The 14459-nt window shown below is 41.9% G+C and overlaps 2 protein-coding genes across 2 annotated transcripts in view; both read left to right on the top strand.

The window, feature by feature from the left end:
* Positions 1-1250: 1250 nt before the first annotated feature.
* Positions 1251-1970, top strand: Scp2d1 (SCP2 sterol binding domain containing 1). Its single transcript, XM_070007633.1, has one exon. The coding sequence runs from the start codon at positions 1307-1309 to the stop codon at positions 1775-1777; it is 471 nt and encodes a 156-aa protein (XP_069863734.1). The 5' UTR covers positions 1251-1306; the 3' UTR covers positions 1778-1970.
* Positions 1971-4529: 2559 nt separating this feature from the next.
* Positions 4530-14459, top strand: part of Slc24a3 (solute carrier family 24 member 3) — a 735644-nt gene continuing 725714 nt past the window's right edge. The window contains exon 1 of the mRNA XM_070006676.1: positions 4530-4646. The gene's annotated coding sequence lies outside the window, so the exon portion shown is untranslated. The remainder of the gene's footprint in view (positions 4647-14459) is intronic.

The raw sequence follows: 14459 nt of genomic DNA, 5'->3' as shown, positions 1-14459 counted from the left end.
GACACAAGTGGTTTTATCTTTCTTGCTGTTGTTCTTAATGTATTTATAACATACTATGTGTTTTTTTTTTGTTTCTTTTGTATGTTCTTTCCTGATGGCATAACCCCCATTTTCACTGTATTTGATTCCAGTGCCCTGCATCTTGTATATACATTTTTCCAATTTGGGGAGGGGAAGGGAAATAACAAAATGCTGAAATAAGGATATGGGTTGACCCATTGTAATAATGAGATGAACAAGACACTATGTTGAAAACGAACTATACAACTTCGGGGTGGGAGGGGTGAGGGAGGAGTTGGGGAGGTGGGTGGGAAGGGATGGTAGGGGAAAAACAGGAGGAGGTAACATTGCTTAATAGGAAATGTACTCATTACCTTACTGGTGTAACTGTCACCCCTCTGTACAGTATTTTTTTCTATATTCTTTTCAAAAATTTTATTTTATTGTAAAGATGCTATACAGAAGGGTGATAGTTACATGAGTAAGACAATGACAATGAGTAAGACAATGAGTACATTACTTGTTGATCAGTTACCCCTTCCCTTGTTGTCCCACTATCCCTTCCCTCCCTCACCTCCCCACTCCTCCTCCCACCCTAACCCTCCCCCAGACCCTCGCCGAAGTTGTAAAGTTCATTTCCAATATACTGTCCTGTGGGTATCCTTGTTGCAATGGGTCATCCTGTGTCCTTGTTTCAGCATTTTGTTATTCTCCTTCCCCTCCCCAGATTAGACAAATGTATGTGAAGATGTGGGGTACCAAAATCAATGTACAGTATTTTTACAATAAAAAAATATATACAAAAAGAAGTATCTGCTTTTGAAGAGATCAGAATAAGAACAACTGCTCTCTCAAGATTGCAAACTGGGAGATGCCTGCTTTGGAATGACAGAGTTTATGTCACCAAAGAACCTTCAGAGGCCAGTTTCCTTTAACTCCATTTAAGGCTGTAGATCTTTTGGGCTTGTGGGAATGGCAGCCTGGATGAGTTTTGAAAACTCTGTGTGTGTGTGCGTGCACGCGTGCGCCGCGCGCACGTGTGTGTGTATGTGTGTGTGTGTGAGAGAGAGAGAGAGAGAGAGAAAGATCTATATGTAGTATAGATCTGCCTCACAATTACCTGTCTTGAGTTCTCAACCCATGTCATATTTTCAGTTTTATTTGGCCAATAAGACTGCAGGACACACATCTTCCTGAATCCCTGCTTGGGTCTTACCTTTGATGTCACAATATGGCCTGTGGTTATTAGTTAGGCCATAGCTGCTCACAGAGCAGACGGCAAGGTCAAGAGGACCAGTACAGTAAGATGTGGAAGAGAATTGAACATCAGCCCAAGATCAAAGCAGGGGATGGGCCTCAGGCAGGCCAGTTCAGGGCATTGGGTTCAACTCAGGACCCTGCCAGGCCACACACTCTAGGGCTGTCAGAGTCCCAGAGCTTTCTGGTGTTTGAGGACATTAGCCATCACATCAAAGAAGTGGGACCCCAACTGGTAAAGAAAGTCAACGCCATCTTTCAGCTGGACATCACCAAAGATGGGAAGATCATCCTGCAGTGGACAATTGATCTGAAGAACGGTTCTGGGGACATGTACCAAGGAACCGCCAGGTTCCCAGCAGATACTACTTTTACAATCCCAGAGTCTATCTTTATGGAGTTAGTTTTGGGCAAAATGAATCCACAGAAGGCTTTCCTGGCTGGCAAGTTCAAAGTGAGTGGAAAAGTTCTGCTTGGCCAGAAGTTGGAGAGGGTTTTCAAAGACTGGGCTAAATTTTAAGCAAAACTACAAAGGAAAGCTCAAACCTCGCTGGATATGCTGAGGGGAATTCATGCTCAGAGTGAAGATTAAAGTAAAAGATAGCCAGTATTTTTTACTGAAATTCTTCCTATTCAAATTTTGATTCATTTCCTGCTGATGTACATTTGCTGGGGGTTTTGGAGCAGTAAAGAGCATTGGTGTGCATTACCTACTATCTTTGTCTTTATTTAGCTCTTATTTGTACTTTAATATGACAGGGTGAAAATGACATAGAGTGAATGGATCATTGGATTTTAATGTTCTAATGACTTTCTAAGATTTTTTTTTTAAGTATGGTGCTTTGGGAAAAGGTTGTCATGGTGAGTGTGTGCACTCCATGTAGTAACAGCTCCAGGAGGAGATTTTAATAAGGAGTCAGGGTACTGGCAGAGCGAGCACTACAGCTGCATGGGTACAGCCCAGGCAATAGAGAGGTGATGCTCTTAATGTTTTGTAACTTCAAGTCCATATTGGTGGGAGCACCTCAGTTTTTACTCAGTAGGTCTGAACAGGGGAGAATGCATCTTTCTATCAAGTTTCTAAGAAATGTACCTTTGGAGAACTTCTGCCCTATTTTGCTTCATTTGAATCTTTTGGTGCTGACCATGACTCTTCTATGTTAAACCAATGAAATACTGCCATTCTTGAAAGGCTGTCTTGAAGACAGATTATGTAATCCTTTTTTTGAGCCATTTCTAATGTGTTGATTTAGTTGGGAATTGTGAAGTGAGCATTCTATAAAAATCAAAGTTTATCCAAAGAGTTTTTTTTTCCTTCATGGATCTCCATATTTTGTCTGAGGACTAGGAGAAAGCTAGCTACATCCTAATGTATGTGGTGTGTGTGTGTGTGTGTGTGTGTGTGTGTGAGAGAGAGAGAGAGAGAGAGAGAGAGAGAGATTCATATATAGTCTATGTATGCCTTTATGGTATGTACAGTCAGGTACCCTAAGATTCACAAAGATTACATCAAATTGCTATGCTCAAAACACAAGTCACCTGTCTTAATAACACTTTCTGTTGGTATAATAAAATCTCAGAGGCTGTAAGTTATAAAGAAGTTTATTTGGATTTTGGTTCTGAAGGCTAAGAAGTCCAAGAGGGTGGTACTGCCTTGTAGTCAACATCTCATGGGACATTTCCTGCTGCATCATAACATGGTAGAGGGTGTCACACTGAAACATTTGTTTGCTAACTCCGCTGTCTTTCTTGCCTTATAAAGCCAGTAATAACCCTGATGGGTGTCACATACTCATGACCCTATAATTATAACCTTGGGGATTAAGTTCCCAGCTTATTAACTTTGGGGGGAGGAGGCATATTAAGACCACTGTACTTACCAAATGATCCAGCCATGCAATTTTTTTACAAGTTGGCTTAAAAGTTCTGTTTTTTAGTTTTTAAATTATTTCTAAGTAGTTGTATAAGGGGTTTCAATCCAACATGTTAGCTTATGAACACAATACATCTTGATCAGTGTCATCCTTTTTTTTTATTATCACTTTCTCCATTCCTCCCAACCTCACTCATCCATCCAAATTACCTGAGCCATTCCATTCTTAAGCACTCTTCTAAGGCAAACAAAGCTTATGCACAATTACAAAAATTTCCATATGTGTTGGAAAGATTATAAGATAGTGTACATGAAGTACTTAACCAGGCACACACTATACCTTCAATAAAAGGTTTTGCTCTCAAAAACTTTTGTTTTTGGGCTGGGAAGGTGGCTCAGTGGTAGAGTGCTTGCCTTGCATGCATGAGGCCCTGGGTTCCATTCCTCAGAACCACATAAGCAGAAAAAAAAAAAAAGCCGGAAGCGGCACTGTGGCTCAAATGGTAGAGCACTAGCCTTGAGCTGAAGAGCTGAGGGACAGCGCCCAGGCCCAGAGTTCAGGCCCCACAACCAGACCAAAAAAAAAAAAAAAAATAAACAAAAACAAAAACTTTTGTTTTTATGTGAATCTTCATGACAGCCATTTTTTTATAATAGTCCTAAACTGGAAATAAATCACATGTCCATCAGAAGGTGAATGGCTGAACAAATTGGGGTTTGTCATACAATGAGAAACTACTTAAAAAGCAATCAAGTATTGCACCCAGCAAACGGATGAATATCAATATAATTAAGTGAAAAGCCAGAGAAAACCAAGTATGTACTACATACTACTTATAAATAAAAAATGAGAATAGCAGTAATAGAAAAATTATCATTGATTGCCAAAAGACAGGCATGGAGAATGAGGAAGGATAGAAGGGAAACATAGTCATGAGTAAACAAGGGGTGATGGATATATTATCTTTTTAAAAAATACATTTATTATCCTGATTGTGGTGATAGTTTACATGTAGACATAGAGGCCAGGACATCACACTGAATTCTTTGTGTTATACATGTGTGGTTTACTATGGATCATTGTAAGCTAGAAACATTGTTTTTAAAAGCCATAAGCCTCCATTCAAAGTGAGGTCTTTATGTGGCTGGATTCCTTAAGTCTTTAACTTACCTCTCAGCAAATGAGCTCTCTAACCTCTAGTTTTCCATACACTTCGGCATTTGGATGGCTTTATAGAGCACTTCCTAGGCCTTCTATATTAGGACGATGCACAGTGAAAGCTGTATTGCTAACAATGCATTCTTTTCTGTGGGAAAAAAGCTACTACTTGTCCAGCTGGGCTCTACTTGATTGACAAGAAATTGTTAAAGGTCATAAGAGGAGATATGTTATACTTACTGGCTGCTTTTGTCATCAAGGTCATGATCTTGATGACTATGTGGCATTCCTGCCATACACCTTCCCCCCAACCCCCACACGTGGGAGCTATGGATGTTGAAAGATCTCTCAGTGATTGTGAGTACTGTGGTGGGCACTTTGTTCAATGGGGCCAGGCGCTTTCCAGCCAGGCCAAATTTTGGAGTGTTCAGCATGGGGTAGGCAGCTATTTGGAAGGGTACCATCATGGCCTCTTACCTTTTCCAGGTTCTTGTTACCCTTTGAAGCAGCCATGACTTCTGTGGGTTGGCCCTGAAACTGGGGTTGTTTGGAAACCAGGTAGAAGAAGAATTGTTATGCCTACACTGGCATCTGACCTATGATGTATTCTGATTTGGGGCCAAGAAATAAAATGACCTGAACCAATTGGATTCCTTTCTTAGGAATTCAGGATTAGGAAAATGTGAAACTGAGATACAACCAAGCAGTGAAATATGAAAGGCTAGGCTGTCAGAGGATCAGAGAGGATGGTGACAAATGGGTTGGCTGATAATGGTAAGACTGGAGAGAGAGATAATGATTATGTACCTTTCCTTATCTGGGCCAAACATCCTGATTTTTCCCAGGATAGTTGTTTTATGGCCACCATCTTAATATTTAAGTCAGCATCTCTTTATCCTCAGAAACATCTCCATTTACAATATAGCCTAGACTAGAAGGCCTAGAAGGTCCTGAGGTAGGCAGGACTCCATCAGAGCCTTTCTTGGGCAAACTGTCTCATTCTCTCAATTCCCATACCCAGTGTAGACTGGGAATGTTTGTTAAATGAAAGAACAACCTTTTTCACGTTAAAAGATGTAACTGGAACATATCCAAATAGCACAAAAGAGAATACAAAAATCCCGTCTTCACATTTCTTCCATTTCCCTCCATTCTTCTCTCTAAAGGCACCCAAAGCTGCTGGCTTTGCGTTTTCTTCCAGATGTACACACACAGTACCAATGTACATGGTTGGGTATGGTCCACCCTCCTTCTGTCGTCTTTGTTTTGTTCACAGGATTGGAAGCTGGCCATAGAAACTATTTCTCACAATATTCCAGAAGGTGGTGGTACATAGATCTCTCCTTCAGAGGATGCTCCCCACTATAAGATGGCCAGGTTGACTTATCTTGCCCAGTGGAATCTTGCTCATGTTTGCCTATATTCAGGAAAAATCTCACCGAGGCTGCTTTATAGGTAAAAGTGAAGGGTACAAAGGAGCATTACTTCCTTGGGGGCGGATTTACTTTCCCTTGCCATATCTTTCCAGTCTTCAGTGTCCCAGGACCCAGTGGTTGGGATGGAGCTAGGATGTTGGCCAAGGGGCAGAACAAGGGAGGGATTGGGGTGCATGTCTATTACTTCTTTTGATCTCTGCCCTCAGAGAATCCTGTCTGTCCATATCCCAGAAGGGAGAGCTGTGACGTGATGAGGGTGCTGGGGAGCCCCTGCCATGTATCTGTTCTTTCCTACTGGTCTTAAGGGTGGCCTGGTCTCTGAAGTGACACTTCATAGATGCCCCTGGCATGAAAGTAGGAGTCATAGATGGAACTATGAGTCAGTTATAGCTGCTTCGAGAGACTAGGGATAGGAAGGAGCATCATGCAGCTGGGTTCTAGGTCTACTTATTCTCTATAACCAGGAATATTCCATTTACTCCTAAAGCAGATAAGGATAGCCTATTTTGATAAAGATTTCATTACTTTTTGCTTAAAGATAAAGGTGGCTCTGGGATTGTCTTCCTCTCCCCCCCTAAAGCTCTCCCCCCTACACTTTCATAGAGACATTCAGGTAACTTTTCCTGTTGAGGGGTGTGTGTGGCATTGAAGTGAAGGGCTCCCTCCAAGGAATAGATGGGAAGTGTGCGGGTTCATCTGCTGGGAATGCTGGAAAGCAGCTCTTAAGCACCTGTTTGCAGCCTGCTTCTCACCTTTCTCACAGACTCAGATGGCTGATTCAGCTGGGCAAGCTGTGAGGGCAAGGCCTGGGTGCTGCAAAAACCCAATGTGACCTAGGGTTGATGAGCCATTTCATTGAATAGCTTTGCACCCTAGTAAATATGAATTGTATTTTACATGTTCCAAGCTCTGGGCTGAGGCTCAGAGGTAAAGGACACATCCAGCTTAGGAATCAAGGGAGTTTGTGATAGTTTTCCAGAGCGCTGCCTCCTCCTTTTCTAAATGATAATGCTCCAAAAGGGACAGAGCCAGTGGCTCCTGGCCTCTGAGATGTGTTTCTGGAATGTTCTTGCCAGCATAAAGCCTGGAATGAGATTCTGGAGTCTGGGACCACTCTTTGGGCTCCTATTCTCCTGAAACCAATTATTCTATTCCTAAACAGGACACAGAGTAGCATGGATATCAGCTCTTATGGGTTGGGCTATTCTCATGTGTTGAGGTACAAGATCCAGTAGATTACTAGTTTTGAGGACAAGGATTTAATTCTGGAGGTTTTAAGTTGTGAATTGCTAGATTTAATCTGTTCATTGGCTGACAGATTGACCAAATAATTACTTTATTTAATTATGGAACATCTAAAATGTCTTAAAGCTAGGCATGGTGACTCATTCCTCTAATTCTAGCTACTTGGGAGTCCCAAATAGAGAAGACTACAGTTGGAGGCCAAATTGGCCAAAAAATGAGACCCTGGTCTCATGTGCGTGGTGGTCAGAGCTATAGTTTCAGCTATGTGTTAGTGTGTTAGGTGTGACTGGAGACTAGCTCTGAGAGAACATGTAAAATCTCTTGCCCACAGCTAAAGCAAAAAAAAAAAAGCTGGAAACTTGGCTCAAGAACTCAAGTGGGTTGGAAAGTAGTATGGAGGTTCCTCAAAAGACTCCACATAGGGCTCCCCTATGAACCAGCAATCCCACTTATGGGCATTTACCCAAATGATCACAAACAAGACCACACTAAAGCTACCAGCACAACTATGTTTATTGCAGCATTATTTACTATAGCTAAGATATGGAACCAACTCAGATGCCCCTCAGTAGATGAATGGATCAAGAAAATGTGGTATATATACACAATGGAATTCTATGCCTCCATCAGAAAGAATAACATTGCCCCATTTGTTAGGAAATGGAAAGACTTGGAAAAAATTGTATTAAGTGAAGTAAGCCTGGCCCAAAGAAACATAGGTCCCATGCTTTCCCTTATTTGCAATATCTAGTATATGTCTGAGACAAGCAGAAAGGGTCAGATAAGTTGATGTTAGGGAAATGAACCCTAAGATATGTATTCAAATGTTTTTTTTCTTTCATGCAATTGTTTCTAACATATTTATAAGATGATTTCTTTGTTGCTTTGCATGTCCCTCTCCCATGGTATAACCCCTGCTCTCACTGTATTTGATGTTGGTATAATTTGTGGAGGGGAAGGGAAAAAACAAATCGTTTAAATAGGGATACAGGTGGACCCATTGCAACAATGAGACGTACAAGTCCTTATGTTGAAAGCGAACTTTACAACTTTGGTGGGGGGGGAGGAGGGCTGGGTGGGGGGGTGGGGGAAGGATGGGATGGGAAGGGGAAACAAAGGAGGAGGCTACAATGCTTGATAAGAAATGTACTCATTATCTTTCCCATGTAATTGTTACCCCTCTGTACAGTATTTTTACAATAAAAAAAAGAAAAAAATAACTCAAGTGGGGGCTGGGAAGGTGGCTCAGTAGTAGAGTGCTTGCCTTGCAAGCTCAAGGCCCTGGGTTCGATTCCTCAGCACCACATAAGCAAAAAGAAAAAAGCTGGAAGTGGCGTTGTGGCTCAAGTGGTAGAGCACTAGCCTTGAGTTGAAGAGCTAAGGGACAGCGCCCAGGCCCAGAGTGCAGGTCTGACGACCGGATCCCCCCCCCCCAAAAAAAAAAGAACTCAAGTGGTAGAATACTTGCCTGGTGCAAATTGCACTATTGACAAAAATTAAAAATTAATAATGTCTTAGACATTGTTGATATTATAGGCAGGGCTAATGTTAAGCTAGAGTCCATTGGTTATTTATGAGGCCAGGATTGGTTCAGATTGGTCAAACCCTGCATTGGTTTCCCAGTGCTCTGCTTGGGTTGACTCTTTCTTGGTCACATTTGTTATCTATGATTTTTACATCTCAAAATAATCACTCCTGGTTCTGGGTGCTGGTGGCAAACAATCTGAGGTTCTGTTTCTCATGGAGTTTCTGTTTCCAGATGGGGAATCATGGGAGAGAGGAGTAATAAACAATAAATAACCAAGCAAGGTAACTTCTGAAGGGAAAGTGAGAGTCAGGAAATGCCACTCCACAAAGGGCTTCTATGGCTTGAATGCCCCCTGTATTGCAGATATTAAAAGGTGGGGCCAAATGGGACATTTAAGAGGTGACTGGGCATGAGGATCCACCCATCTTGGACCTCACCAGATATGGCCTCCTGATCTTGAACTCCCCAGCATTTAAAACTATAAACTGAACAAAACTTTTCATTTGTAATTTTAGTGGTATGAGAGTTTGAACTCAGAACTCAGTCACTATACTGTTGTGCCACATCCTCTAGCCCTTTTTTGCACTGACCTTTAAAATAGGGCCACACTTGTTGCCTATTTGTATACCTGGACTGTGATCCACCTATTTCATGCTTCCCATCATAGTTGAGATCACAGAGATATGCCATTATCCTCAGCTAGAGATGGAGTCTCATAGACTTTTCTGCCAGAACTGGCTTAGAACCACAATAGCCCTTCCTCTCCCCAGTGTATGTGGGATAAGAGGCACAAGCCACTACGCCCAGTTATGGATTGAGAATGGATCTTGTGTGATTACCTGGGCTGAACTGGAGCCATGATCCTCCTGATAGGCATCCTGTGTAGTTTAGGATTACAGGCATGAGACACTGTTGTCCAGCTAGGACCATAGATTTTTATTTTGTCTAACAAGGATTATCAAATCATTTACTATGTAATTAGTGTCTTACCAAAGTTTTTATCAACAGTAACAGCATTGTGTCTTGCACATAGCTGGTTTCTCATAAGTGAATGTTTTTGGAGTGAATCAAGAGGCAAGGTAAGTGCAGAAGTTCAGAGACAGTCAAAATCCATTTTGGGATTTGGCATCTGATTCACTTGGTCTCTGACCTGCTGCTCCATCTGGGTCTTTGGCTTCACTTGCTAGGTTTCACAGAGAAACTCTTAGAGCAATAGGAATGAAGAGAGGAGCCAGAAAGGATTCTCTGCAGTGTGCTCTGGGCTCTCCACCTTAGGAAGTACCCCAAGTGATGGCTGCGGGTTCTCACTCACTTCTCTTTGGGGACAAGCAAATGACTTGTGACTTGGCTAATCACAAGAAACATCTGCAGCCTCCTAAAAATATCTGCTTTGTACCATCTTGTGGAGCACAATATTTATATAGCCTACCAATGTAATTAAACTGATGTTTAGTTAATTCTTGAAAACAGCTGGAAGATCTCAAAGTCCAGGATGAGCTTTATAGGTGGCCTGAATAGTGGGCTGAGAAAGGGGCTCTTGGGAGTTGTTCCCATGGCCTCTTGGTCACAGTGGGGTCTACAGCGGGTAGAGATGGGGAGAGGAGCCAAGGAAAATGCTGGAATAGAGTGTTGTGTGGCTTTCTCAGGAACAGATGGATGACAGTTTTTATTTCCATATTTCTGTCTGGCAGTCCCTGGCACATTTCCTACTGAGGAAAGCATTTGTCACAATCAGTCAGAAAGTGCCTCATCCCAAAGTACACTTTTGTGCTCTTGTGACCTGAGGAGGTCATGTGCAGGTGATGCTAGAGTTTTCTTGAATGGTCACTTGGTTTCAAAGACCTACCTGTACAGATGGGAATGTTAGCCAGCAGAGGTTGGAGTCATAGCTTTCTTTTGCTTCTCATCAGTTTTTAAAAGATGAGCAAAAAGCAAAGAATGGAGCCTACCACACACAAGGTCATGGGTTTGATTTCTAGTACTACAAGGGAAAAAACCCAAGCAAACAAACAGAGCAAAGCTGAAGGAATTTTAGCCAAAGGAGTTCTATAGCTTTATAGCTGCATGAGTTTATTTGAACTCAGCAAAGCAGGATGGGAGGATATACTCCAAGCTAAAGACACCATTGAGACATAGAAGCAGCTCTGTCAGTGCTACCAACATAAGTTTGGTGGGAGGTGGGATTCAGATGGGCCTCTGGGGAAAATAAAGCCTGCAGTTAGGGAGTCCAGATAGTCCCCTCCTTTGTGCACAACTTTATTTTGGACTCTTATTTTTATATGAATTAAAGGGACAATCCATTGATGTTGCCAGACAATAACAATCATTCATTCATTCACTTATTTATTATTTCTGTGATTATCACCAGATACCTACTACCTAGTATGAGAGTGGCATTGGGGAGTAAAATAGGTACCTTCTCCATCAGGAAACTTCTGGTGTAGTGCCTATGCACTGGGCTCAGGAATAGTCCAGGATGTCTGTAGGCTGGGTAGGGCAAATCAAATAAATTGACTAGGCAAAATTCAAGATTCAAGAGGAATGGAGTCAGAGGAATAATGACTAGGATATAAGCTGATACAGGGCAAAGATAGGATCATTCCAGCCACAGAAAATAGCATATGCTAGTGACCTGTGGTTGACAAAGCAAAGTGATTTCCTGGAATTGAAATGAAGTTAATGGGGTTGGAGAACAGGGGTGAAGAAAAGACAGTGGAAGAAGGCTTTAGAGGTGCAAGACTTTCAGACTGGAGCAGGAATTTGACAGTTATTCTTACATGATCTGAGGCCAGGAAGCACTTGCAAAGATCTGGATATCAAAATAATAAGACAGATCTTATTCTCTTTTGAAGTGAGGGGATAACACTTTCCACTAGAATTGGAAGACCCTTCTATCAGTAATTGCCAGAACAACTTAGGCTTTTTTTGCATATCTTGAAACCAGACTTCTCCAAACTCTAATGAAGACATGATCATCATAAGGGGGGGGGGGTGACTCTGTGACATCACTGAAGAGACAGTGATGAAAGGCCTGAACCTAAGATGTTGCTCCAGAAGACCCAGGGCTGCATTTCAGTGTCTGTCCAGGCAGCAGCCCAGTGGATCCTTAAATAGAAAGAAGAACTGGCCAACAGAGGAAGGAAAGCTGTCCTTGTACATCCCCCAGGAGTGGCACTTTTCATCAAAGTCTAAAGGCCAAGTATATCTGGCCAGGCAGTGTTGTGATAGACAGGCTGGAGGCGTGGGGCTGTTAAGGAGTTGTTGGAAGATCACAGGATGTGATGCATCCTGGTTCTTTGGCCAAGCAGATCCGTGACACCATCTTCAATAGGCTGCTCTTAATGTCCACAATGATTCCATTTGATCTCCATTCTCCTTGGATGTTTATATTCTTTAAAAAATGGTCAGTATTTGGAGGTAGATGAAGAAGCAGGAGGTCACTTTAGTGTTAGAGTAAGAGGGGGTGCATATGAGGCACATTCATCTATATGTCTGACATGATGCTTCTTCAGAGTAAGCATATTGCCTTATACCACTGTTCCTCAGATTATTCCTATTTCCTCCAGGAGAGTGAAGATCTGAGTTTTGTCCTCAGAAAGAGGGAACTTCCTCTCTCAACACATGAAGCAAAAGCACTTAAAAATTAAGCTAAACTAAAAAATCAGGTGTAAGATAGAACAACCATATTTGGGGAGGTTTCTCCATAATGATGTATTTGATGTTCATTTTGAAATATCACTACATGTTGTCATTTGTATATTATCTCAATTGTGTGATTCTTTAATACAGCATAAAATCATAATGTGTCACCTTATGATCCAGATGTAAAATAGAATACCAACGAATTAAAAACTAACTGTTGAGGTCTGGGATGTAGCTCAGTGGCAAAGTGCTTGCCTAGCAAGTGGAACATCCTGGGTTTGATCCCCAGTACCAAAAAAGAAAAGACAAAAAAATACAGTTAAAAACTAACTGTTGAGAATTGTACAACTTTAAAGTCATTGAAAGAGAACAAGAATGAGGGAGAGGTAAGTTGTGTAGAAACTAATACAAGGCAGATGGTAGAGGGAAAAACCACTATACTTTGTGGAAATATTATGGAAAGATTAGTCTTATGTGAATTGCATGAGGTTTTCAGGAAAGCTTCTCTCCAATAAATACAATTGCCATGTAGCAAATTATTTTGGAAAAAATTCCTGAAGCGTCTTTGAATTATGTGTAGCCATGGTAGGTATTTGCTGTGCCCACTGGAGAAGAAAATTAAGAGACTTGCCCAAGGGCACATGGTCAGGCTGGAGTCAGGATTTGAAAGTGAGTGTTTGATGCCAAACATCTTATTCAGAGATATTTGTTGTCCCTGACTTCCTATCATAAGTTGTCTAATTAAAAAAAAATCAGGCTGGGCACAGGTGGCTCATGCCTATAATCTTAGCTACTTAGGAAGTTAGGATCTGAGGATTTTGGTTCAAAGCCATCCCAGGTAAGAAAGCTCAAAAATCTCTTATCTCCAATTAACAAGCAAAAAAAAAAAAAGGTGGAAGTGGAGCTGTGGCTCAAGTAATAGAGCACTAACCTTGAACAAGAAAAAAGCTCAGGGATGGTGCCCAGGTCCAGAGTTCAAGTCCTAAGACTGGCACGTGCATGCACATTTGCGCGCGCACACGCGCGCGCACACACACACACACATACGCACACCATCAAATGCCTAAACAGGACTTTGTTTTGTTTTGTTTTTCTGTTGTGGGGCTTGAACACACACACACACACACACACACACACACACGCACGCACACACACACACACACACACACACACACACACACACACACACACACACACACACACACACCCCATCAAATGCCTAAACAGGACTTTGTTTTGTTTTGTTTTTCTGTTGTGGGGCTTGAACTCTGGGCCTGGGCACTGTCCCTGAGATATTCAGCTCAAGGCTAGCGCTCTACCTCTTGAGCCACAGAACCACTTCCAGTTTTCTGAGTGGTTTATTGAAGATAAGAGTCTTATGGACTTTCCTGAAGGGGCTGGCTTTGAACCGATCCTCAGATCTCAGCCTCCTGAGTAGCTGGGATTACAGGCATGAACCATGAGAGCCTGGCCTAAACAGGACTTTGAAACTCATCTAATCCGGGGCTTACTCTTTCAGAGTTGGATAAACAAACCCAGAGAACTGAGAGAGAAAAAGGCCATAGCGGCTGTGCTTTGGTGGCCTTCACCAGTTCCTGCAAGTAGAATTAGGATTCATTGCAAGCTGACAACCAGGCGGATTACTTCTTGTTCTGGTCAGTTTTTGGTCATTAATGACAAATACCATGGCCTGGGGAAGCTATAAAGAAAACAGGTTCATTCTGGCTCACAGTGCTATTCCAATGCTGTGAGGCTCTATCTAGTGATGGCCTTTTTACTGACAGAGGCCCAAGGTATCAATTACATGGGAAGAGTCTGGGAACATGTATTTTGTATCTGTCAGGTCTGTCTCCTTTCTTACAAAATGACCTGGACTCCATCATGGAGACTCCACCCTGATAATCTTATAGAATCCTAATCACCCCCCCTCTCTGAGCATCACAAAGCTCCTACCTTCTCTATATCTGTCGATGGGGATTATATTCAAACTTGAGTTTTGAAGAGGACAGACCAGATTCTATTTCCAATTTGGGATCAAGCCTTGTCTTAGGGAGTCAGTGGAGTTGGATTAGGTCTCCTCTCATTTGCTTTTAAGCTTTCAAGTTCTCTGACATGGAATCCTAGTTCTTTTCATAGATTGAATTACTTCCTATTGCTTCTTGGGAAGAAAATTGAGGTGGTATATAAGGGCAGGCCCTGTAATAGGTGAATGATATAAATGAACCAGTAATCTAGAGACAACTATTTTTCTAAGGCAACTTTATTTAGCAAAAAACAAAATGAAATTCCCCCTTTTCTTAAAAAAATGAAAGCCAGTAT

Source organism: Dipodomys merriami, unplaced genomic scaffold (assembly GCF_024711535.1).
Source record: "Dipodomys merriami isolate MVZ:Mamm:240054 unplaced genomic scaffold, mDipMer1.0.p SCAF_7, whole genome shotgun sequence".
Lineage (NCBI taxonomy): Eukaryota > Metazoa > Chordata > Mammalia > Rodentia > Heteromyidae > Dipodomys > Dipodomys merriami.
The sequence above is the reverse complement of the archived record's forward strand: the minus strand, read 5'-3'. Positions and strand labels throughout refer to the sequence as shown.

Coding starts and splice junctions, on each gene's coding strand:
- Scp2d1 (XM_070007633.1), top strand. CDS start 1,307: ATGTGGAAGAGAATTGAACATCAGCCCAAGATCAAAGCAGGGGATGGG.